Raw genomic sequence first — 26,871 nt, 5'->3', positions numbered from 1 at the left:
AAATTTCAAAGAACAGACTGATTACCATGTTAGGATATGCATGTGGCCACTTTGCTTTGAAGTTAGTGGTCATTTACTAGTCTGAAAATCCCAGAGCTCCCTACTTTTGTACCTGTTTGTGTTTTACAAATGGAGTAGCAAAGCCTGTATGATAGGACAACTGTTTACAATATGAAATGTTGAATATTTTAATTGCACAGTTGAAATACCCAGTTCAGAAAAACATTGCTTAAAATATTACTGCTCATTGACAATCCTATTGGTCAGCCAGTAACTCTAATGGAGATGTACAATAAAATCAATATTTTTGTGTTATTAGCACTACATCCTTTCTATAGCCTAAAAACCAAAAAGTTTTTTCTACTTAAATCATAATGATTAAGAAATACATTTCATAGGATTACTGCAGATACTGATTCTTCTGGTGGATCTTGGCAAAGTTAAGTAAGAACTCCTAAAATGAATCAACCATACAGTGTGACAATATAAATATTCATTATTTATGGGAAAAGATTAATATATTAACATTAACAGTATTTTGTAGTTGATTGTAACCTTCAAGAATAGCTTTCAAAAATTTAAGTCTTCAAAGCAGGTACAGTGAGTCAGCTGCATAGTTTAAATAAGGTACACTGGCTACTTTCATGCCACACGATAGTTATCTAAAAAGAGGAAACTTCAATTCAGAAAATGCTTCCACAATATGTGGCTGTAGGGTGTTTTCTTAATTAGTGATCAATGGGAGACGGCCAACACATTGTGAGTGTTGCCACTCCCGGGCCTGTAGTTTTAGGTTTTATAGTAAAGCAGGCTGAGCATCAAGCTATGAGAAGCAAGCAAGTAACCAGCACTCCTTCATGACCTCTGTGTTAGCTCCTGCCCCGGGATCCACCCCTACCTGAGTTCCTGGACTGAATCCTTTCGTTGAACAGCAATATGGAAATTTAAGGTGAACAAATCCTTTCATAAACAGCTTGCTTTTGGGGCAGGGTGTTCATCGCAGCAATAGCAACCCTAACTGAATGTTACTGGCTTACTTGCTGCAATCTCAAGACAAAACCTTAAAGAATGAAAAATTACCATTTAAAGACCAACAAAGAAAATAGTTTCCTGAGAGTAGATATTCTTGGTGAAGAATTTATAAATTTGTTGAAATAACAACAATGGATTTAGAATATTGTATTAACATATTTGATATGATATATGTCATCATGTTTTGAGAGAATTGACTAATTTTGAAAGACAGTCTAGTGTGGGGAAATTCTGTCAGATGGCATTGTGTGCTGTAAAGTCTTCATCAGAGGGAGAATCATTCTGTGTGATGAAACCTTCACTGTCATCTTATTTTAAGAAATTGTTATAGCTGCTCTGCCATGACCAGATGGCCACCATTAACATGAAGCAAGTCTGAACTGGCTAAAGATAAAATAATTTTGAGATGATTCTGATGATTTTAAGCTTTTTATTTTCCCCAATAATGTATTTTGAAATAAGATACATACATTTTTAGATTAAATTCCATTAAACACTTAATAGAACACCTTATAGTTCAAAAATAGCAGTTTAAAATGAAATTTAGTCTAAAAATGTGTTATGTTGTTCATGCTGGCTTTGAATATTAGGAAGTCATTGGCTCATCTCCCTGATTATCTGGAACTATTGGTTTGTGGCATTGGTCCTGGTCACTGGGAACATAACTTTTATACACTGTAGGAAAACAAAAAAATGCATGTCCTCAATGTAGTGGTCTAGAACCAGACTGCTCATATCTCATATTACTTTAATGGAGAAATGTTCTTATGATATTCAAATACCAACAATGGAACTCATGTGGGAACATAGTGTTGAAGATTCCACAAAGCTCTAGCAGTAGACTCTTCTCTCCCTTTGGAGCATCACACCATGAACATTAGTTCTTTCGTTCTCCCAGAGCTCCAGGAGCCTCTGACCACTTTTCATTCCATTTCTCATTGATGTTCTTCTGGTTCTTCTAGTCTGCTTATGAGACTCTTTATTGAATACAAAGCTTCACTTTGCAGACAGGTTTTGACTCAAAATTTTAATTAGACTGTCTTTAAAATTTTGCATACCTCTGCTCCTGAGACTTTCTGACTTTCTGTGTTTTGGTTTTAAGAGGCTTCACAGTTCTTGGTAGGAGCATTTATATCACAGGTTCTCTAAAGTCTTTGCAACATAACACCAGTGTCATTGGATGCCATCATCTGTGAGCCAATGGTACTGGTATCTTTGTAGTTATGTCTCTATACTCTTTGCCCATGTAAGTTGTTATTTTTATAACTGCTAATTGTCTTGAGTAACTTCATACTCTATCTTGGAGATTGGAGATATGAGTTCCTATTCAATAACTTTTATAAAGAATATTAATAATTTTGCTTTAGAGTATAGTTGACAATACTGGTCAGTACCAGGTCACAAATCACAATCTGTCTTTTGTGATCTGTGGTTCAAATATCTGTTCACTTCTTAATGCTTTATAATGCTTTTTTTTCTTTATAGCTACCAGATCTTTTTGTTCTTGTTACTGAAAGTCTTGCTTTAATTGTATTTCCCTATTTACTTCCAGTCTTCCTGTGTGTAGGAAAGACAAAGTCAAATAGCCATTGAAAGTCATTGGCTCAATCTATTTTAGTGTAACTTCACAGGACAGAAAGGAAGATTCTTTTATTTCAAAACATGGGCATTTGGCTCTGGGCCCAGGCATTGGTTTTGCATAGGCTGGACAATGGAGAGGAGAGTAGAATGTCTTTACTTTGTCTCTATGTTATTACTTACAACTCTTGTTTTCTGAGTCAAACCCAGACACTTCTGTGCACTTGAAGTGCTCAAATTCCTACCTCCAGGCTTCTTGTTCATGGAGTCCAGGCTTGGGAATTGTGAAGAACAGTGGTAAACTGATGCTTGGTCTTACTCTAACATTTGGTCTTCTTCCAAAGTGCTTGGCAGCTACTCACTTCATAATGCTCATTTATTCTGTTGAGCTTTCTTGGCTGTATTGCATGGCAGTACCTAAGTATATATTATTATATCTTCTCTAAGGTTTGGATTCTGAATTATATTTAGGACATTAATTTTAGATTATGTCAGTAGTTCTTGGCACTTAAACTAAAATTTGTTTTGTTTTGTTGTTAGTGACAACATACGAGGTGTGTATTACAACAGGTGAGCTCTGGAATGCTGGAACAATAGCCAATGTCTACCTTTCCATCTATGGGGAAAAAGGAGATACAGGATCCAGGAAACTCTTCAGATCAAAGCACTCTTTAAAGTTTTTAAGAGGACAAGTAAGTAAACAAAGCTTATTTTTCCTGATTTTAAAAAATATTATTGTGGTAAAAGTTCATGGAATTTCCCACAATGGCCATTCTATGCATGTGGACAACAAAGTTCCCTATATGCTGGTTAGTTTAGAACACATCACCTGTTTCTTTATTTCTCTGGATTTTATGTGTTGATCTAAACACTACACAAGAACCATGTGTCCCATGTTGTTATCCTGGCTTAATATAGGAAGTAAGCGGCCAGTCCTAGACTTAGTGTTAGTTTAAACTCTTGCTTATTTATCGTTACTTAATTTTTTAGTATTAAGTGTTGATCTATGGCTTTATGCTTGAGAGGCAAGTGCTATATCACTTAGATACAACATCTGTCCTCTTTTTACTTAAAAAAAAATGGATTGGTCTAAATTAGTTTGTTTAGGATAACTGTAACTCTGTATCTAGGGAGGGTGGCCTTGAATTTGAGATCCTCTAATCTTAATTCCTCTGGTAGGGGATTATGGGTCTGTGCCACCAGAAAGAGTTTAAAATTTTTGTTTATATTCAGCTGTTGTCTGTTTTATCTTCTCAAGAACATTATGGTATCACTAAGTTTGTAGGTATACTAAACTAGTCAGGATGAAATCCAGCCTGTGAGAAGTGGCCAGATGTGATGCAAACAATCTAGTTCCTTTTCTCCTCGAAGAACCTGGGTGCCACAGTTTCTCTGTCATTGTCTTCCTAAAGCCCAGGAGGGAGTCTATGGCATATGTTTGTTCTGTTCATAAAGCACAATTTCAACTTGGTTTGCTACGTTCCTTATTGTAACCAGGGGCCTTCAGATCCTATCAGCTCTAAAGACAGAAAAGTTAGATGGAGGCCAGGTTCCAAGATGGAGCAAGTCACATGGGAGAGCTGTAGGAAGTAGTGACATGTTATTCCTGATTGCTTGTGCTGTCAGATCTTATACAGAACTTAAAATGCTTGACCTGTGGGCAATGGCTGGAAACTGGGGCATTAAGTGTATGGTCAAATCCATTTTCAGGGATACGCTTTCTTAATCTTAATTGTCAACTCAGCTGGATTTACAATCAACAGCCAGATCAACTGAATTAACCCTGTGTATCAATCAGATGATAGACTGACAGACAGATCACTTTCTTACTTTCTTTATTTTTATACTGTGAACAGCTTTATATATTTGGTAATGAACCTACTTTTGACAATTGACTTTTGCTACATCTTAATGTATATTGGTGGTAATGTCAAAATTATAATCTATATCTAATTAGAGGTTTTTTAAAAATTGGTTGCAGATTGATAACTTCTTTCTAGAAGCTGTAAACCTTGGAGGTTTATGCAAGATCGTGATAGGCCATGATGGAATTGGGCAAGGTAAGGCTCATTTACAGAGCTCTAATGGATGTCTGCTTCTACTCCATTTATATGAAACTCTTGGTGAATCTAGTAAACAGCTGGAAAATCTTATAGAAAACTACGCTTTGAAGAAGAACCAAGAAAGGAAAAAAGGAGGACACTATTACATTTACCTAAATAAAAATATTTTACCTAGGTCTCCTTTTAAATTCACATATTTTTCTGCAAAATGTTGTAAGCTGACTGAGAGAATGCCACATGACCAGCCTGGGATGCCAGAAAGAATCATTTAGAAAGAGGTATTTGGGGTGTGAATGTTGTAGAGCATAGTGACAGAGGCAACCGTAGAGTTTCTCAGCAATGATGTTTCTCAAAAGGGTACTCATTGTCCAGCAGTAGTGGGGTGAGATACCTGTCTTGGTAGCAAGGAGTTGGCTGTGTTTCCTGCTTCCATTGTGCTCATACTTCTCCCAGTTTCCCCATTAACTCTGTGAGATAATTCAGACCCTTCTAAAGAACTCATTTCCTGTTATGTAAATAACCGTAGTATAAAGAAATGCCATTTGATTGAAAGATACATACTGAAAAACAAAACTATAAAGAATAGAAACAGGAATTTACTAAAATGAGTCAAATGTAAATTCCATATTGAAAGGAGAAATTAAGTTTTAAAAGAGAGAAATTGAGTTTGAAGCATGTAAAAGTTACAGGTTAAAGAACAAAGGCAGTGGGCCAGGCCTGTGAATACAAACATAAACAGAGGCAAGCAAGCTGTTAGATATCCCAGGGACTGACAGGCCAGAAAGACATAAACCATAGAGATAGAGTAAAAATGCAAGGACATGTCCACGGCCCAGGCCTGCAAGGATGTGCCTGGGCGGACACTGAGTAATGGGCCAGCTGGTCCTCTTAGATATTGTTGAAGGTCAACTAAAAACCCTGAGTAGCACTCCCCTTTTAAGAATTTTCAACTTTAATCTGCACAAATTACATTTAAAATAGCCAATCATGTGTAGCCACACCAATTCCTTTGTTTCCCAAGACCTTTTGCCTATATAGACCCCTAACCCCTGAGCCTCGTGGTTGATTTCTCAGGACTCCTGCGTGAGTTTAATTGGGGGTCGAACGGAGCTCCGAATAAACTGCCTCTGCATTTGCATCAAGACGGCCTCTCGTGTTCTTTGGGTGCATGTCTCCCAGGACTTGAGCGAGGACTCCCAATGGAGTCTTTCAATATTAGCAATAACGGTCTCTCACAAATATGAGTATATATTTCGATAATGAATGAGAGGTGTTACAAGTTAAACGTGTTTACAAAACTGGCTTAAAGAGGTTACAAAAGCTCCCAAAACATAAACATCATTAGTGAGACTATAAAGAGAAATGAGTGAGATCGTTAAAATAAATAAAATAGGATCAGTCTTCCATAGACAGTAAAAATAGGCCTTTGGAGTAATTGTCTCTTGGAAAAATGTATTTTTAGTTTAGTCAGCTATCAACCACTTGCATTTTTGTTAGTTGTCAACTAGTTTAACAGCTATGTGATTATTCAGTCCTCCAGGAACAAGAGGACTTTTAAATAGCTTTTAAGATGATGCCCTAGCAGAAGGCTGAGACTGCCGCCAACAAGATCTGCAAGGTGCTGGCTGTGAACCAGGAAAATGAGCACCTGATGGAAGAATATGAACTCCTGGCCAGTGATGTAGAGTGGAACCGGCTCACCATTCCCTGGATGGAGGACTGTGTGTCTCAGAAAGCCATCCAGGAGATTCAGCAGAAACTGCAGGACTTGTGAGACTATAGACGTGTGCACATGTCCCCCACCCCCCAACCCCAAGGTGCAGGAGAAGGGTCTGCTGGAGATGAACTTCAACACATTGCAGACTAAGCTGTGACTCAGCAACTGGCCTGCCTTCATGCCCTCTGAGGGCAGGCTGGTCTCTGACATAAACAATGGGTGGCAACAGCTGGAGCAGGCTGAGAAGGGCTGTGAAGAATGACTGTTGAATGAAATCTGTAGGCTGGAACGACGTGAACATCTGGCAGAGAAGTTCAGGCAGAGGGCCTGGACTGATGGGAAGGAGGCCATGCTGAAGCACTGGGACTATGAGACAGCCACCTTGTCAGACATCAAAGCTCTGATCCGAAAACATTCAGCCTTTGAGAGTGACATGGCAGCACACCAGGACCAGGTAGAGCAGATTGCTGCAATTGCCCAGCAGTTCAACCAGCTGGATTACTATGATTTCCACAATGTCAACACACGGTGCCAGAAGATCTGCAACCAGTGGGATAACCTGGGCTTTCTGACCCACAGTCTCAGGGAAGCCGTGGAGAAAACAAAGACATCTAGAGATAGTCGACCATTTGGAGTATGCCAAGAGGGCCGCACCCTTCAAAAACTGGATGGAGAATGCCATGAAGGGCCTGCAAGACATGTTCATCATCCATATCATCGAGGATATGGAGGGCCTGATCTTAGCCCATGACCAGTTCAAGTCCACCCTGCCAGATGCTGACAGGGAGCGTGAGGCTATACTGGTCACAGGAGTCCCAAAGGATCTCCGAGAACAATCACATCAAGCTGTTGGGCAGCAACTCCTACACCACCGTTACCCCCCAGATTATCAACTCCAAGTGGAAGATGGTGCAGCAGCTGGTAGGTGTAGCAGCCGGTGCCAAAGCGGGACCATGCACTCCTGGAGGAAGCCACAATCCATGGAGCACCTTCGCTGACAGTTTGCCAGCCAAGCCAACATGGTGGGGCCCTGGATCCAGACCAAGATGGAGGAGATCGGGTGCATTTCCATCGAGATGAACCGGACTCTGGAAGACCAGCTGAGCCACCTGAATTAGTATGAGACCACCATTGCGGACTACAAACCCAACCTGGACCTGCTGGAGCAGCAGCATCCAGGAGGCCCAAATCTTTGACAACAAACACACTAACAATGGAGCATATCCGTGTGGGCTGGGAGCAGCTGCTTACCATCATTTCGGAAGTTCCAGGCATCTTTTTAACGTCTTTGACAAGGACCATGGCGGCATACTGGGGCCTGAGGATTTCAAGGCCTGCTTCATCAGCCTGGGTTATGATGTGAAGAATGACAGGCAGGGTGCTGCTGAATTCAACTGGATCATGAGTGTGGTCGACCCCAACCACAGTGGCCCCATGACCTTCCAAGCCTTCATTGACTTCATGTGGAGGGAGACCACAGACACAGCTGATCAGGTCATCATTTCCTTCAAGGTCCTGGCAAGGAACAAGGACTTCATCACTGCTGAGGAATTGTGGAGAGAGCTGCCTCCACCGGACCAGGCTGAGTACTGGATTGCCCGCATGGCACCCTACCAGGGGCCTGATGCAGCTCCTGGTACCCTTGACTGCGAGTCCTTCTCCACAGTCCTCTATCAAGAGAGCGACCTGTAAGGCCCTCAGCCACCCTAAACAGAGACTCCCTTGGCCTCCCAGAAGGGTTGAGGAACCCTGCCCCCCACCCTGACTCTATATCTATGCATCTTTGTGTTCCTTCTAGGGGGTCAGGCAGGGAGGGACTAGGCATGCCTCTTTCTCAGTCTTGTAGGGAAGGGAGGCTAGGCGATCAGCACTTCTGGATATAGCTGTTTTGGGGGTTCTTAGCCTATATGGAGGGAGACAATGGACCCCCATGCCCCAGAGATAACCAGGTCCCCTCTACCCCTGAAGCCCTTTCCTCACATCCAGAAAGCCCCATGTGCCTTGTCCAGGAACCACCTGCCCTAAGAAGTCCAGCAGAGGCCACCCAGTTCTCCTGGACCAGATTCTAGTGGCTCCTCCCACCTCCCTGCTCCTGTGTGATCACCAGGAGCAGAGGACCTGCCATAACCCTTCTCTGCCTCAGGAGTGGCACAGAGTCTGAGATTTTCTAAGGACAAAAACCAACAAAACACAAAGAGTGGAACAGAAATAAACAAATCATTTTTAAAAAAGGAAAAACAACTTTTAAAAACCTATAAAAAATTAAAAACTCCCAGAGAATTACTGTTTACTTTATTAACTTATGAATTTATTATATAAATATATATCCATTTAGCTGCATATCGCTGCCACCTCTCTCACTCTCATAATGAAGACACAGCTGATTCGATGCCATTCCCAGCCCTCTCCTGATTTTCCCCTTGAGGTGATGGGGTGGGGTCTTTGGGGACCTCTTGAGGTGGAGGTGGGCTGCTGGCCTGCCTGCTTGGTCGTTAATAGCTTTCTCCCCACCAGCTCCTTTGAATTTATTCTGACTGATTTTTATTTTCTTGGTTTCTGGATGAACTACCCTCTGGAGATGGGAGAATAAAACATGTAATATTTTTAAGAAGAAAAAAAAGATCATGCCCTAATATAGCACTTGAAGAGTAATATAGTCTATTTCGTAGTTAACTTTTCTAAACAAGGGTAGAAATTCTCAACCTGAGCTCATATGTTATATTCAGAAGACATTAAGCATTGAAAATGACAATCCCAACTATGTATAATATGAATATATTAAAAAAGTTAACTGAGTTTATTCATAGTATTACATAATAGTGTAAATTCAAGGTGACAACCACTAAAAGGCACAAGAAAGAAAATTATTTTCTGTTAACATTCATTATTCCCAAAGAGGCTTTGATAACATTTAAACAAATACATGAACAGTCAAGAAGAAATTTTAAACACACAAACATACACACACACACATACATACATGAATGTTATTGTGTTGTAAATTTTGGAAGGTTAGCCAAATTACACTCCCAAGTGTGTGAACTATGCCAACAGAGCAGCAGCTTCACTTAAAACTCCATGAACCATTTTATAGTTTATCAGGTTCCAAATGAAATCACTGTGGGGGATATGAAAGCAAGACCCTTTTGTTGAAATTTTATTTTTCAAAGCTATAAACAAATGCTTTTCTTTTATTTATAAAATTAAAAGAAAATATCTCAGTAAATTTCCCTCAAATGCCACATTCTCCAATTACAATTTAATAAAATCTAAAAATTAATTAAAAAGATGAAAGCTTTCAAATTTTAATACTGTGTATACTTTCAGTATTTTCTACAATTTTGAAGCAAAACATGAATCTTTACTAACATAATCTAACATAGTGTTACAGTGATATTTTTATTGTCTGTTTCCAGGCAAAGACTCCCAAAGTAATAGGAAGCAGGTTCTCAGCATCTGTTATAGTCTGTTTCGAGATGTTCTAGCTTACTACTTTATAATGACCACAGATCTACTTCTTACTATTGCAGTCACTGCAAAGTCCAACATCAAAATTCAAAGTGTTCTAGCACATGGAAACCACTAGGTCCAATCCTTAGCACTGAGGAAACACACACACACACACACAGGCACAGGCACAGGCACACACACACACACACACACACACACACACATGCACACATATACACACACACATGCACACACACACACATGCACACACACACACACAGGCACACATATACACACACACAGGCACACATATACACACATACACAGGCACACAGGCGCACATACACACACACAGGCACACATATACACACACACACAGGCACACATATACACACACACACATACAAGGACACATATACACACACACGCAGGCACACATACACATACACACACAGGCACACATACACACACACAGGCACACATATACACACACACAGGCACACATATACACACACACAGGCACATATATACACACACACACACAGGCACACACACACAGGCACACATATACACACACAGGCACACACATACACACACCCACACACACACACGCACATGCATATTCACAAACATACGTACACATACACTTCTGCATCTGAAAGTCTCTTTTAATCCTCGAAGGATGGAAGGGCACAAAGGCCAATGTGTCCAATTGAGCCCTTTGGTGAGATACTTACCACAATCCTGAGAGCAGATCCTTATGACATTGTCACTTCCTAAAAGCTCCCATTCTTTTACTGTCATTAATCTGTCCAGTTCTAATTCTAGTGCTGAGTTTTCTCAAAAGAGAGTAAATAAAGGCAATATATTTTAACATGGATAGGTTTGTGATAATTTGTTAATTTATAAAGTTGTTATTGTAAGACTAATTCATCATTACCTTTAAGAATTACCAGTTAGTCATCTATCAACCTCCATCAGAGAAACTTTTGGAATAAAGTAAGTTTTAAAACAGAGACTGATATTTAGAGAATGTGCAGAGTGAGACACTTCAGAGCACTTGGTCCTTCCTCCAAAAGTTCAGGGATCTATGTGGAAGAAGAGGCAGAGGAGCCAGAAGTGGTTTATCACTCCAAGGATACAGTGTCTTTCAGACACAACAGTACTGATGTACATATGAACTCAAAGAGTTCGTGACATCATGCACAAGACCTTCACAGGTTTAAGTTAGACAAAAAAAAAAAAAAAAAAAAAAAAAAAAAAAAAAAAAAAAAAAAAAAAAAAAAAAAAAAAAAAATCCAAGCACTGAAAAGGAGAAGTGGTCTCAACGTCCTAACACAAATGAAGATCTTTGAATTGATACCTGCTGGGAAACGGAAAGTGAGTTTTACTCAGTGGAGTGTCGCTGGGTATATCAACCATATTCCTGGTGAAGCCCCACACCCAAGAGTAGTTGACCAACATAAAACTCCATGCTACTTTTTGTGGGTTTTTTTGTTTTGTTTTGGCATTGTTTATCTCATTGTGGTTTTTTTATTGTTTTGCTTTTGTTTTTGTTTTGTTTTGTTTTAGGAGATAGAGAAAAAAACATTAAGTTGGCTGGGAAGGATCTGAAGGAGTTGGGGAAAGTAAACATGATCAAAAAGTATTGTATGAAAATTTTTAATAGAGATAATTTTAAGACATTTTAACAAAACCAAATTTAAAGTTTACCTCTAAAAGAAGTTACTACTTGTCAGTTGCTCCTTAAACCTGCTTTGCTATCTTAAACCTTCTGATTTTCTTAAAGGAAAAGAGTATGTTTTATGTAGCACTTCAGAATAAAATTAAAATGACATTATTGAGGAGTGTCAGTAAGGTAGAGAGAATGGTTCATGGATTATAAGTTGTGTCATGTGACAGAGGCTTTTTAAGGTGTCCTGGGAACTTGCTGAATTCAATTCAATTCTTATTCAATTCAATTCAAATTCAATTCTTAGGGTCTTATCTAAGGTAGGTAATCATCCTAGTTTGTGTGGATTTGTTATGGTATTGATACAGAAAATCCTATGCCCTGTGTCTTAGTTAGGTTTTTACTACTGTGAACAGGCACCATGACCAAGGCAAGTCTTATAAAGGGCAACATTTATTTGGGGCTGGCTTACGGGTTCAGAGGTTCAGTCCAGTATCATCAAGGCAGGAACATGGCAGCATCCAGGAAGGAATGGTACAGGAACATCTGAGAGTTCTACATCTTCATCTGAAGTCTGCTAGCAGAATACTGGATTTAGTGCCACTACCTGGGCTGAGCATATATAAACCATCACATCCTGGGAAACGCCTCCTCCTTGTTCAGCCTGGACATTTGGTGATGGAATCTTACCTCCCCACCCTCCTGACTCAGAAACTGAGTATGACCCTCTAGCATCGATTCTCAATATCAGCCATGGCAACACAAATGTTGCTCAGCAGTGAAGTATGAGGAGCTAAGAAGCAAGGCAGAGACCAGACAAGAGAGCCTATGTTGACTTTGTTAAGCTTTTCTCTAAAACTGTTCAGTCTTAGCTCATCAACTTGAGTTTTAATTCAGAGAAGACACATTTTGCGCAGACAAAATGACTAGTATAGTTAAAAAATTCTATTATTTCCAGTAAATAAAATTACATTTTATCCAATCTTAGTTTGCAAATTAATATGAATTTAAACACTTAAAAAGAGATTATAGGGTTTGTATGTATCAATCCTTACTTTTCTTAGTGATTAGATGAAATATCTGGTTAATTGTTCATTTTTAGCATATGGGAAATTTTGGTAATTTTATGGAAATAAAAACTATTACTGACTCATGAAATATATGTTCTTGAAGATGATAGGTCTAGAATTGTGAATATAATTTCTGAAATCAAGGATGTAACTATACTATATTTATTTGGAAAATCATATTTAAAAATACTTAAATCATAAAAAAATACTTAAAACAATGTTCTACTAGAACTATGTTAAAGGTTTATCATTATCTTCTGTTACAAATACATTTTTTTTGGAAACTTTATGTTACACAAAATTTATTTAAAATTAAGACCTGTTTCTCCAAGCATGCAATAATTCATATACTATACACATCCATTAATATATTTTATCTTCTTAAATCTGTTTAGGAAATGGCTGGTTTCTTGAGGATGTTGTGGTCAGGGATCCCACAACCAACCATGAGTATGCCTTCTTCTGTCACAGGTGTGTTTACATTGGCAAGTCAGCTCATATGAGACAGTTCTAAGTCCATATATTGGTGAGAAGTAGATAGCTTGTTAATTATTCCTCATCACTAAAGTTTGTTATATAATGTATGCAAACATTCATCTTATTATTAATTTATTCTTTGACAGCTTTAGGGGAATATATAATACATTGTCCTACTGATCTCACCACTTTTCTATTACCTTTCCTTCATCCCACCAGCCTATACTCTCCTCCCACAGGTTGACATCTCATTGGTTGTTGTTGTTGTTGTTATTGTGTCCCACTAGATTTAATCAGGCACATGTGCACGTGTGTGTGTAGCTATTGATAACGACTATTTCCCAGAAGACATCGAATGTCATTAGCTTCTCCTGGGCATGGCTACATGAATCCCATCTATAACATATACATGTTTACAGACTTGCTCTTATGCAGGCAACTATAGCAGTTGTACGTTCATGAGTGTCATGGCCATGCCATATTTATTTCAAGTACTTCATGACCTTCCCTGTCTTCCAGCTCTTTTGTTATTTCTACCCACTGTCCCATGATGTTCCTTGAGCCTTGGAAGAGGTAATATGGTTTTGTGATTAAGCTTGAGTACTCAAAAGTTACTTTCACTTAGTACCTTGACCATCTATAAGTCTCTGCATTTACTCCAAAGTGCAACTCTTTTGATCAAGTCTGAACACATTAATCTTCAAGGTCACTTCTTCTATGGAGAAATATTATTAAATGCATGTACAATCATTACTCATGACTGAAATTGAATACTTTGGAAAAGTTTGATAGAGCTTAAAGCATGATTTTCCCATGTATATTGGAGGAAAGTAAGAGTTGAAGATGTGAAAATGTGGCCTTTTTGATGAGGTTCCAACTGATCATCAAAAGTAATCACTTCGCATAATGAATTTTACTTTTAACCATGATTCAAATGCCTGCCCATTGTTGATCGGCCCTGACTGCTGACTCATTTCTCTAGCATCGTTCATAAATGTACAGCTTCTTTAGTGCTCTTCTCCTCTCTTCTTGATGGAAGCAATAGTAGCCATTTTCTAAATAACTATCTGGAGCCTAAACAGTAGCTGCTGGACAAAGAACAGGACAAAGCTCTTAGTTGAATGGATATGAAATCTATGGCATTGGCAGTTAGCAGTAGAACTGATAGACTCGGCTGTGGATTGAAGAAAACACTCACTCTTCACTTTTGCACCCTTGCTGTCATTTATGGATTTTTCTTCTCCACCTGCACTTCTCTCCCTTCATTAACTTAGTGTCCATGGAATTTCCCTCTATTCTTGCTTTCCATTATTTCTGTCTTTGAAAGTGCCACTGAGTAGGTAAACAACAACAACAACAACAAAACCCTCAAAAATAACAGACACATTTTTCTTTCCACAGATGGCTGGATGAAGGAGAAGATGATGGTAAAATTGTCAGAGAAGTGTATGCTAGGGATAAGACTATCTTCTCTGTGAGTGAGTGTCACAAATGCACATTGCTTGAGAAATCATGTTTTATGATGAACAAAGCATGCATAATACATTTGAAATTAATCAACTTCCCCTTTATATTTCCAGGGAAGAAGCTAGAACTTAAGAGAAAAGAAACAGTAAGATTTTGTTTCAAATGATTTATTACAAATAGTTTCAGATGTTACTTAATGCATTAAACAAAAGTAGTATGCCATTTTTGGTAAGGACTATTATTTAGTAGTTTTCTCTTCATGTCTTCTCAAATGGTCTCTGTTTTGCTTATATTTTAGTGGGCTGCTGAGAGCTGGAAGTTTATGAAAGGAAATACTCTTCAGTTTTACAACAAGCTCAGTAGAGGGTTTGTCCGTCTTCATCCAGATGGCACTGTCGATGCTGCTGGAGAGCAGACAGACAGATATGGTAAAGTAGTATGAAAAGGAGCCTGTTGTTTGTTCAAAACTGTGACTGCAGTGAAGTCACATGAATCAACATGGGTGAACAGTGTCAGAAATACTTCTGATTCATTATGTATTTGCTTTTTTTATTGAACGATTTCATTATTTCACATTCAGAAAATATTTACTGTTGACAAATTTTTGAGAATGAAGTATGATAGGATCTTGCTTTTGAATGAGGAAGTCTGTTGTAAATGAAATATGAAGGAAATATTGTTTATTTTTTAATTGACTAATTTACTTATTTACATTTTAAATGTTATCGCCTTTCCCAGTTTCCCCTCTGCAACCCTTCTATCCTATCCCCCCTTACCCTGCTTCTATGAGGGTGATCCCCCACCCACCTACTCCCTCCCACCTCATCACCCTAGCATTCCTCTACACTGGGGCATCAAATCTTCACAGGACCAAGGGCCTCCCCTCCTATTGATGCCAGATAAGGCCCCTTCAGCTCCTTCAGTCCTTCCCCTAACTCCTCCATTGGGGAGTCCCTGTGTTCACTCTTATGGTTGGCTGCAAGCATCTGTATTGGTCAGGATCTGGCAGAGCCTCTCAGGAGACAGCTATATCAGGCTCCTGTCAGAAAGCACTTCTTGGCATCAGCAACAGTGTCTGAGTTTGGTCTGCATGTGGGATGGATCCCAGGTGGGGCAGTCTCTAGATGGCCTTTCCTTCAGCCGTTGCTCCACTCTTTGTCCCTGTATTTCCTTTAGACAGGAGCCATTCTGGGTTAAAATTTTGGAGTTGGGTGACCATCTCCAAACCGGAGGGGGGGCATGCTTAACCTCTGCATATGGTCTCGACAGGTTCTCCCTCCCCTTTGTGGGACATATCAGCTAATGGCATCCGCATGGGGTCCTGGGAGACTCTTGCTTTACTGGCATCTGGGACTTTCTGGTTGCTACCCCTAGTTCCCCATCCCCCATTGCTACACACCTCTGTTAAATTTCCTGGCTCTCTGTACATCTCCTCTATCTCCTCCCATACCTGGTTCTGCCCCACTTCCCCCCCCCTCTCTTTTTCCAAAGTCCCTCCTACCCTATTCTTCCCTTGACTGTATTGTTCCCCCTTCTAAGTAGGACTAAAGCACAACTCTTTGGTCTTCCTCTTGAGCTTCATGTGATCCGTGAGTTGTATTGTGGGTATTCCACACTCTTTGCCTAATATCTACTTATCAATTTTTTTTCAGATACATGAGGCTCTTGTCATACAGATCTTTCAATTGTTTGGTTAGAGTCACACCAAGATATTTTATATTGTTTGTGACTATTGTGAAGGGTGTCATTTCCCTAATTTCATTCTCAGCCTGCTTATCCTTTGAGTATAGGAAGGCTACTGATTTGTTTGAGTTAGTTTTATATACAGCCACTTTGCTGAAATTGTTTATCAACTGTAGGAGTTCTCTGGTAGAATTTGGGGAGTAACTTAAGTATAATATCATATCATCTGCAAATAGTGATAATTTGACTTCTTCCTTTTCAATTTGTATACTTTGACCTTTTGTTGTCTAATTGCTCTAACTAGGACTTCAAGTACTATTTTGAATAGATAGGGAGAGAGTGGGCAGCTGTGTCTAGTCCCTGATTTTAGTGGTATTGCTTCAAGTTTCTCTCCATTCAGTTTGATGTTAGCTACTGGTTTGCTGTATATAGCTTTTAGTATGTTTAGGTATGGGCCTTGAATTCCTGATCTTTCCAGGACTTTTATCATGAAGGGATGTTGGATTTTGTCAAATGCTTTCTCAGCATCTAATGAAATGCTCATTTTTTTTTCTTTGAGTTCATTTATGTAGTGGATTACATTGATGGATTTTCTTACATTGAAGCATCTCTGCATCCCTGGGATGAAGCCTACTTGATCGGGGTGAATGATCCTTTGGATGTCTTTTTGGATTGCATTTGCGAGAATTTTATTGAGTATTTTTGTACTGATAATTCATAAGTGGAATTGGTCTGAAGTTCTCTTTCTTTGTGGTTTTGGTATCAGTGTAAATATGGCTTCATAGAATGAGTTGAGTAGTGTTCCTTCTGTTTCTATTTTGTGGAATAGTTCGAAGAGTATTGGTATTAGGTCTTCTTTGAAGGTCTGATAGAATTCTGCACTAAACCATCTGGTTCTTTTTGGAGGGTGGTGGTGAGAGATTTGAACTGATTGCTTCAATTTTTTTAGGGGTTACTGTTTAGATGATTTCTCTGATCCCGATTTAACTTTGGTACTTGGCATCTGTCTAGAAAATTGTCTATTTCATCCAGATTTTCCAGTTTTGTTAAGTATAGCCTTTTGTAGTAGGATCTGATGATTTTTGAATTTCCTCAGATTCTGTTGTTATATCTCCTGTTTCATTTCTGATTTTGTTAATTTGGATACTGTGTCTGTACTCTCTGGTTAGTCTGGCTAAGGGTTTATCTATGTTGTTGATTTTCTCAAAGAACCAGTTCCTGGTTTTGTTGATTCTTTGTATATCTCTTTTTGTTTCTAGTTGGTTAATTTCAGCCCTGACTTTGATTATTTCCTGGGACCTATTCCTCTAGGGTCTGTTTGTTTGTTTTTGTTCTAGAGCTTTCAGGTGTGCTGTTAAGCTGCTAGTGCATGTTTCTTTTTGGAGGCACTTAGAGCTATGAGTTTTTCTCTTAGCATTGCTTTCATTGTGTCCTATAAGTTTGGATATGTTGTACCTTCATTTTCATTAAATTCTAAAAAGCCTTTAATTTCTTTCTTTATTTCTTCCTTAACCAAGTTATCATTGAGTAGAGCATTGTTCAGCTTCCATGTGTATGTGGCTTTCTGTTGTTTTTGTTGTTATTAAAGACCAGCCTTAGTTCATGGTGACCTTATAGGATGTATGGGATTATTTCAGTCTTCTTGTATCTGTTTTGTTACTGATTATATGGTCAGTTTTGGAGAAGGTACCATGAGGTGCTGGGAAGAAAGTACAGTCTGTGTTAGGATGAAATGCTCTATAGATATCTGTTAAACCCATTTGATTCATAACTTCTATAAATTTCACCTTGTCTCTGTTTAGTTTCTGTTTCCATGATCTGTCCATTGCTAAGAGTGGGGTTGAAGTCTTCCATTATTATTGTGTGGGGTGAAATGTGTACTTTGAGCTTTAGTAAAGTTCCTTTTATGAATGTAGATGCCCTTGCATTTGGAGCGTAGATGTTCAGAATTGAGAGTTCATCTTGGTAAAATTTTCCTTTTATGAGTATGAGGTATCCTTCCTTATCTTCTTTGATAACTTTTGGTTGGAAGTCTATTTTATCTGATATTAGAATGGCTACTCCAGCTTATTTCTTGGGACCATTTGCTTGGAAAATTGTTTTTCAGCCTTTTACTCATAGGTAGTGTTTGTCTTTGTCATTGAGTTGTGCTTCCTGTATACAGCAAAATGCTGGGTCTTGTTTATGTGTCCAGTCTGTTAGTCTATGTCTTTTTCTTGGGAAATGAGTCCATTGATGTTAAGAGATGTTAAGGAAAAGTGATTGTTGCTTCCTGTTATTTTTGTTGTTAGAGGTGGAATTTTGTTTGTGTGGCTATCTTCTTTTGGGTTTGCTGAAAAAAGGATTACTTTTTTTTCCCTTGGTTTTTCCAGACAGGATTTCTCTGTATAGCCCTGGCTATATAGTTCTGGAACTCACTCTGTAGACCAGGCTGGGTTTGAACTCAGAAATCTACCTGGAAAGAAGATTACTTTTTTGCTTTTTCTAGTGTGTAGTTTCCCTCCTTTGTGTTGCAGTTTTTCATCTATTATCCTTTGCAGGGCTTGATTTGTGGAGAGTTATTGTACAAATTTGGTTTTATCATGGAATGTCTTGGTTTGTTCATGTATGTTGAGAGTTTTGCTAGGTATGGTAGCCTGGGCTGGCATTTGTGTTCTCTTAGGGTCTGTATGAGATCTGCCCAAGATCATCTAGCTTTCATAGTCTCTGGTGAGAAGTCTGCTGTATTTCTGAAGGTCTGCCTTGATATGTTACTTGACACTTTTCCCTTACTGCTTTTAACATTCTTTCTTTGTTTACTGTATATTTGATATTCTGACTATTATGTGACAGGAGTAGGTTCTGTTCTGGTCCTATGTATTTAGAGTTCAGTAGGCTTCTTGTATGTTTTTGTGCATCTCTTTCTTTAGGTTAGGGAAGTTTTCTTTTATAATTTTGTTGAAGATATTTACTGTCCCTTTACTTTGGGAGTTTTTGCTCTTTTCTATATCTATTATCCTTAGCTTTGGCTTCTCATTGAGTCATGCATTTCCTGGATGTTTTGGGTTAGGAACTTTTTACATTTTCTTTGACTCTTGTGTCAATGTTTTCTATGGTATTTTTTGCACCTGAGATTCTTTCTCCTATCTCTTTTATTCTGTTGGTGATATTTGCATCTATGACTCCTGATCTCTTTCCTAGGTCTTCTATCTCCAGGGTTGCCTCCCTTTGTGATTTCTACTTCCATTTTTAGATCCTGGATGGCTTTGTTCAATTTTTTCACCTGTTTGGTTGTGTTTTCCTGTAAATTTTTAAAAAGATTTTTGTGTTTCCTCTTTAAGGGCTTCTACCTGTTTATCTGTGTTCTCCTGTATTTTTTAAGGGAGTTAGTTATTTATGTCTTTCTTAAAGTTCTCTATCATCATCATGAAGTGTAATTTTTAAATCAATGTCTTGCTCTTCTGGTGTGTTGGGGTATCCAGGACTCACTGTGGTGGGTAAACTGGGTACTGATAATGCCAAGTAGTCTTGGTTTCTGTTGCTTATGTTCTTGTCCTTGCCTCTAGCCATCTGGTTACCTGTGATGATAGCTGGTTTTGATTTCTCTGATTGTGTGTCAGCACTCCTGGGAAATATTGTTTATAATTATAAAGAACATTTTCACCATCTGTGCCCTGAGCTGCCCCTATGATACTGCTCTCCATACCCACGTCTATAGACATATATTATGTATCTTAATTTATGTACTTTATATTATTTATTCATATGTATATACAGAATAACATATACATACACATAAAATCCTATAAATAAATGTTAGAAATATAGTAAGAAGTGAATCATGGGTAAGAAGTCCTTTCTTTTAATTGTTATTTTATTCAAATGCATTGTACCTCAGTAAATCAAAGTACATACCATGTATTATGAATTTTGAAGTACATTATTGGAGATATTTTACCTTTGCTAGTTACAAAAATTAAATTGAAATATATAAAATATACTATTAGAGTTTAGTATATAATTAAAAGAAAAAAGAGCTTTTAAAGAATATACTACTTGTGAAATAATTAAGAATATTCTCTAGGTCTCTTCGATGTGATTTTCAACAAAGGCAATATATGTGTTTTCCGAAGCCATGAGATGAGGCATCTGTCTCTTACCCTTGACAATGGCTTTGTCACTGGAATGGTGAGTAGCAGTACTTTTTGAGATCTAGATCACACTTATGTAACCCAGGCTCGTCTTCAACATTAGGTTTTTTAGCCTTGCCCTCTTGTGGGGATTAGAGATGTGATCTACCATGTGTGTCTGTAGTACACTTTCTCTTTATTATGTATTGTATGTGACATATCACATGTAAGTTAATTTTATAAGATCATCAAATTACATATTTCCCTTGACTTGTTATTTTTATTTCTCTATTGTGTTCAGGGGACTGAAATTACTATTTAGTTTCATAAACTTTTGAAAATATGAGGCATAAATGGTCTTAAGCTTCAGCAATTAAAATAGACTGATAACATTAAAAAAATTCAGGGAGCTTTCAGGAGATTTCTTGACTTTTTTTTTAATGGTTTGGGGATTATACTTTTAGAGGAAAAATTAAATTTACTCAATTCTGTTTTATGTTGTTTATTCTAGGTTTGAAAATCTTTAAATGTATGTACTACCTTTAAAAGCAAGCATCACATTTCTTTTAAAAAATGAAATCACATATACAACTGATCACTATCAGTTAAGTCCTAATGTGCAATATGGTGTTTAATACATCAGTCTACCTGATGAAAGAATTCATATTATACTATTTGACATGAAATAGATGGCTGAGGGTCCAAGTGTTCTAATGTGGTAAATAGAAGCAGACAATCTGCCTCACATTACATTTGTCTCACATAACATTACATACTATTATTAACTCAAACCTACATTTGGCTTAAGAATAACACCATTACATTAAATCATCTTTCAATGTCATTTTAGGCCTACATTCAGGCTGAATGATTAATTAATCTAACATTCTTTTTAAAGTCATTTCTCTTCTGCTTTGGATTTTGTGTTTCATAGCACATGAAAAGGGCTGTAATGAATGCTGAGTAAATATGAATAAGGGAGATATGGGCTCAGTTAAATAAAGAGATGAAGAGGCCAGAATATGTGCTTCAGTGAGTAGTTTTTATAAAGCCCTATGCCTCCTTCCAGTCCATGAGTACACACACACACACACACACACACACACACACACCCAGAACAAAAGAAAAAGAAAAAAAAGACTTAAAAAATAATCCTGTTATATATTTCTTTAATAAAGGTGACAAGATAATTCAATTACTTTTTTTTAAATTTTAAGTTCTTATTCAGCAGGAGAGAGTTGACTGGTCAGGAATTCTGTTACAGTCAGAGTTTATCTTTTCACAAGGATGAAACCTCTGACTTTATAGTTTGAGCCATTCTTTATAGTTTGAGCCATTCTGCCCACTGTAGTGTTCTCTGTGTAGTTCTACAACTTGTTTTATATTCCAGACTAGCCTTGAACTTGGAGATCCTCTTGTCTCTGTCTCCGGAGTACCTGGATTAAAGGCATGTGCCACCACTGTCAAGCCTAGAATTGTTTCTGAAAGGTCATAGCTCTGAGTATCTTTCAGACTTGGCTAGACAAACTTTCTCAAAGTTGGTAGCCCTAGAGTCTTAGGCTCAAACACTCAGGAGTTGTTAGTGAGTCCTGCTTCCCTACTGGGGCACACAGTAAATGCAGAAAGCACAAAGTCCCCAAAGGAGAAGCTAGAGAAAGAACCCATGGGAGCTGAAGGAGTTTGCAGAACAACAGTATGAACTAACCAGTAACCCCTAGAGCTCCCAGGGTCTAAACCACCAACCAAAGAGTACACATGGTGGGACTCATGGTTCCAGCTCCATATGTAGCAGAGGATGGCCTTGTGAAACATCAATGAGAGGAGAGGCCTTTGGTCCTGTGAAGGCTTGTTGCTCCAGTGTAAGGGAATGCTAGGACAGGGAAGTGGGAGCAGGTGGTTTAGTGAGCAGGCACAGGGGGGATGGGATATGAGGGTTTTCATAGGGGATAAAATTTGCAATGTAAATAAAGAAAACATCTAGTAGAAAAAAAAAGAAAAAAGAAAAGAATAGGTTCTCAAACATACCCAGGAATAGAAATCTTGCCTTCTACAGTTGTTTCATAGTTTAAAAGCAAAAGATAGGAATGAGACAAAAATCATTGTTAATTTCACTGCTCAGATCCAAGCAGTCCTAAGATAGGCAGATTTAAATCAATAAATGAAGAATAAGTAAGGATGAACTGCACATTACATCTCATGAATTCATCCCAACACCAGGTGATTTATATGTAACAGTCTTTCATAGGCCCTTGCTTCCAAGAATGTCTTTGGAACAAGTCACTGGCAATAATGCTGGGTAATAAATTTACAGTGACAATGGCGTGAACAATATGCATAGTTCAATGGTTATATAGCATATACATGTATACCAAGGGATTTTAAACTCATTTTTTTCTGCCAATCAGGGTTGGTTTCTCTCATTTTCTTTTAGGCTGGTGGAGGAGCCCACTCTGAGCTGAGGGTGCTTTATCAGCCCAACCGTTGTGCGCTTCTTGAGTCGGCGCTGATTCCTGGGCACACCCTGACTGTTGATCGCCACGGCAAAGTAGCTGATGAGTCCTCTGAAGGCTATGCCGAGCTTTCAAAAGAATTCTTGGTTTTTGTTAAGGTAAACTCGATGAAAACCATGAGGGTTTATAGATTGATCAAGTCCCAGCCTCTCACTTACTAGTTTTAGAGTTGACTTATACTGCAGTAATCAAATCTCTTTCCACTAGGGGGCATTGATGGCATTACCATTTTGTTTAATGACTTTAAAACGTACAGCAATGAGACTTCCTCCCCCCCCCCCCCCCCCCCCCCCCCCGCCCTTTCTGGAAATGTATCAGTTTTTGCTCCTGTATACACCCGTTTGCTAAGTCTACACCTGTTTAGCTGTAGCAGTTCTGGTGACCCAGACTCACTATTCAGGTTTGGTAATTCTCTAGAGGGATTCCCATACTCACTGAAGCAATCATGCTCATAGTTTCAGTATATCACTGAGAAAGGATATAGATCAAATCTGAGAGGTGGGAGAAATGTAGAGCAGAGCCTTGGAAAAACAGTAAATGTAGAACTTACCCTGTGGAGTCAGGCAGAGGTGATTTCTCAGGATTGGCTAGCAGAGGTACAGGAAATACATCAAAAGCTTTGTGGACCAGGAACCCTCACATAGCATTAGTGTTCAGATGATGGAGTCTGTGTGATTGGTCTTAGTCTCAGAAGGTTAACTGGCAAGGTCAGAAACTGAGGCAAAGGCTTCTTTGGATAATGTTAAATTCTTTACTGCCCTGCTCCTTTCAGTATTAACTTCGGTAGTGTGTTCCCTAAATGATAATTTACTTGATAGTTTTCCAGAGGAATAAATATGCCTTCTTTTGTTCTCTGTGTTGATATCTCGTGATTTTGAAATTCCACACTTTAGAAAACCCACATAGCTGATCTTAACCAATTCTTTGTAGTGTTAGTATATTCCTGATTAAATTTCAAGATCTTTTATTCTTTCTGAAGATAGGATTATATAGATTTATTTAAGTATATTTTAGTTGTATTTGCTATCTTTTTAAAACTCTTTCCTATATCCATCCATAAAATATCCATACAATGCTTCCTATAATTTTACTTTATATGGATATGAAAATTATTTGCTTATAGCATTAAATTTTCATGAGAATTGTTTGTTTTTTGTACCTTACTTTTCAAAGTGTGGCTAACTAATCATAGATATGAATCCACCTACAAATTCTGATTCACTATTACTGCAGTTAAGTTTTTCCTTTCTTTGTTCATTTTCAGTCTTCCGCTGCTGGTAAGATCCTGGTCATGGCACCCTCCCCAGAGCCATCTCCTCCTAGCAGGATGGAAGCCTTGGACTTACTGCTTTTCTGTTTATTTCTCTGAAGGGTGTATTCCTCAGCAGTGCTGTGGTTATACTTGCTACAAGCTTATGTCAGGCCCTGTGTCTGCAGCCCAATGGGACCTGCACTGGAGCAGGGAACCAGTCAGAACAATCCCACTGGAGAGTGCATAGAATCAGTTCTGGCATTTGCATGTTTGAAAGTGTGAAGACTTCAGGAATGTATCTGAGGATTAAGGATGGGTGCTGTAACGGAATGGTAAGCATCTCTCTCATTCCTCCCAGGAAATGTTTAGGATGCTTCTCTGTAATAGTCAGAGGAGGGATTTTTTTCTGAGAAATTGGATATGATGTGTGACATGTTCCCATTGTCTGGTATTTCAGAAATATAGGAGGGTAGCTGTGAGCCTGGTGTGCTTAGACAGAGACTTAGTTCACAGTGACTTTGAAATACTGTGTACATACAAAGCACTGGGAGTTATGTTCAAAGAGTTTGTGATGCCCAAGACTCTGGTTGGAAGATGGGCTCTTCATTTCTTCTTACCTTATTTATACCTTTCCTTCCCTCCACTTTCTTATCCTTCTCATTCCAACTAAGCTTGAACTCATGACCCTGTCCTCTTTCCTCAGTTTCCTGACTGACAGGCTTTCAGGCATGGGCAGTCACCACACCTGGATGAATGCCTACCTTTCTAATGAGCTCTCTGATCTTATTGCTGTTGCTGATCTGCAAGCCTATTCCACAAACCCAGCCTCTAAAAGGTCTCAACTCATTGTTTCCTTACTCTTCTTAGTGACTGGATCCTCACCACTGGAAAACCTACACATTGTCAGCAAGTAATTTTAAATTTTAAATGATGTCAGGCTTTAACAATCTTGAGCCCTAGGAAAGCTATTGAAAGGAATATAAATGATAGTTTTCCTTGGGTGAGGGGCATATGTGATTCTTCTTGTTTTAATTGAGATTGAGTCTCATTATGTAGCCTTGACCAATTTGGAACGTGCTACATATACCAGGCTGGTCTCAAATGTAAGAAAATCTAGATGTTTCTGCTTCTAACATGTTGGAATTAATGGTATATGCACTGCTCCTAGCAAAAAATTAATTTCCATATTAATGTTCTCCCCATCTATTTTTATTGGAACAGTTTAATTGAAACAAATAACATAACTTAAAGAATGAATCTTTCTCTATCATATATATTATATATAATCATATATATATATATATATATATATATATATATATATATGGTTTATTAGAATAACTTACAGGCTGTGGTCCAGCTAATCCAAAAATTGTTGGTTATAAATGGAAAGTCCAAGAATCTAGTAATTCTTCAGTGCTTAAGGCTGAATGTCTTACCTGGTCTTCAGTATATACTAGAATCCTTGATAAGTAGGCTCTAATGCCAGGGAAGAAATGGACTTGCTAGCAAGGTGAGAGCATGTAGGCAAAGGAGAGCAAATGCTTCCTTCTTCCATGTCCTTATATAGGCGTCTAGCAGAAGGCATGGCCCAGGTTAGAGGTGGGGTTTCTCAGCTCAAAAGATCAGGATTAATAATATATCTTTCTACCCTAAAGATTAGAAGTAGATCTTCCCACTTCATATGAAGCAAAACTTCCTCATAGGTTTGCCCTGCATTTGGGGGATTTAACTGATGCCAGATATCATTGAGTTGGCAACCAGCAAGACCCATAAATTGAGAAGTTCTTCTTCCTTCTTCCAAGTCTGGAACTTGGCTAAATGGGGGATTATATCTAAGTTTGTGTAGATAGTGAGAGAAAGACTAAGAACGTTCCTGATCCTCCAGGTTCCTGCCTTACCTACACACAGGAATGTATAGATTTAATATTAGCAATTCAAAAAGTTTGCGCACACATTCACTGTTGTAGATAGCCGTGGGGTTGCTTGTATTTGATGCGAATTCCATTCTCCTGGGAGGGGCTGCAAACAAGAAATGAGTCATGTACTCAGGTGACTTCTTGTGAACCATCCCCTAATGAATAAAGGAGCCAATCACTGGGCGAGTAGGTGGGACTTCCAGGTTGGACAGAGGAAAAGAGAAAGCAGGAGAGAGTTAGGGTTTTTGGATTGGGAGAGTGTGACAACAAAATGTAGCTAAGAGTGTCTCCGGGTTTCATTGACCGATCTGTCAGGATTTGCCACCAGAGGATTTAGATTTAATAAGGCTTACGAGATTAGGATTTGAGTTGCTACGCCCAGTGATTGAATTACCAAGATTTCTGCAGTAACTTTGTATGGTATTTTCCTTCATGCAGCAGCTCATCTGAGTTCAAAAGAGAAAGGTACAGAAGCAAAGCGTGTGTTTGTCTGAGGTGCACCACAATGGCAGTGGGGGATTTGAAACACAGGGTTAGAATGGGAACTTAGTGAGCTCCAGGCAGCTCCAGGACAGAGAGCCTCCGTGAGATAAGAACAGGCCCCACGGAAGGAGCTGCGGAGATTAACTATGGAGCAAAGACTGAAGGAAAGACAAGCCAGCCTAAATATAGCTCTCTCCTGAGAGGCTCTGACAGTACCTGACTAATACAGATGTAGAAGCTCACAGCCATCCATTGAACTGAGTACACGGTCCCCAATGAAGGAATTAGAGAAAGGACCTATGGAGCTGAGTGGTTTGCAGACCCTTAGGATGAACAACAATATGAACTAACTAATACCCTCAGAGCTCCCAGGGTCTCAACCACCAACC

At 38.7% G+C, this 26,871-nt stretch overlaps 1 protein-coding gene and 1 pseudogene across 2 annotated transcripts in view; both read left to right on the top strand.

Moving 5' to 3' along the window:
• Positions 1 to 26,871, top strand: part of Rp1 (RP1 axonemal microtubule associated) — a 247,560-nt gene that overhangs the window by 125,987 nt on the left and 94,702 nt on the right. Inside the window, exons 6-14 of the mRNA XM_031366740.1 lie at positions 3,151 to 3,302; positions 4,592 to 4,670; positions 12,978 to 13,053; positions 14,461 to 14,537; positions 14,640 to 14,671; positions 14,825 to 14,954; positions 20,273 to 20,364; positions 22,750 to 22,926; positions 24,200 to 24,412. Of these exons, the coding sequence (XP_031222600.1) occupies positions 3,151 to 3,302; positions 4,592 to 4,670; positions 12,978 to 13,053; positions 14,461 to 14,537; positions 14,640 to 14,671; positions 14,825 to 14,954; positions 20,273 to 20,364; positions 22,750 to 22,926; positions 24,200 to 24,412 (1,028 nt within the window). The remainder of the gene's footprint in view (positions 1 to 3,150; positions 3,303 to 4,591; positions 4,671 to 12,977; positions 13,054 to 14,460; positions 14,538 to 14,639; positions 14,672 to 14,824; positions 14,955 to 20,272; positions 20,365 to 22,749; positions 22,927 to 24,199; positions 24,413 to 26,871) is intronic.
• On the top strand, positions 5,933 to 8,662 carry LOC116088912 (annotated as a pseudogene). The gene is made up of 2 exons (XR_004118075.1): positions 5,933 to 5,959; positions 6,256 to 8,662. The product of XR_004118075.1 is annotated as an alpha-actinin-4-like (transcript).

Source organism: Mastomys coucha, unplaced genomic scaffold, assembly GCF_008632895.1.
Source record: "Mastomys coucha isolate ucsf_1 unplaced genomic scaffold, UCSF_Mcou_1 pScaffold14, whole genome shotgun sequence".
In the NCBI taxonomy this organism is placed as follows: Eukaryota; Metazoa; Chordata; class Mammalia; order Rodentia; family Muridae; genus Mastomys; species Mastomys coucha.
The sequence above is the reverse complement of the archived record's forward strand: the minus strand, read 5'-3'. Positions and strand labels throughout refer to the sequence as shown.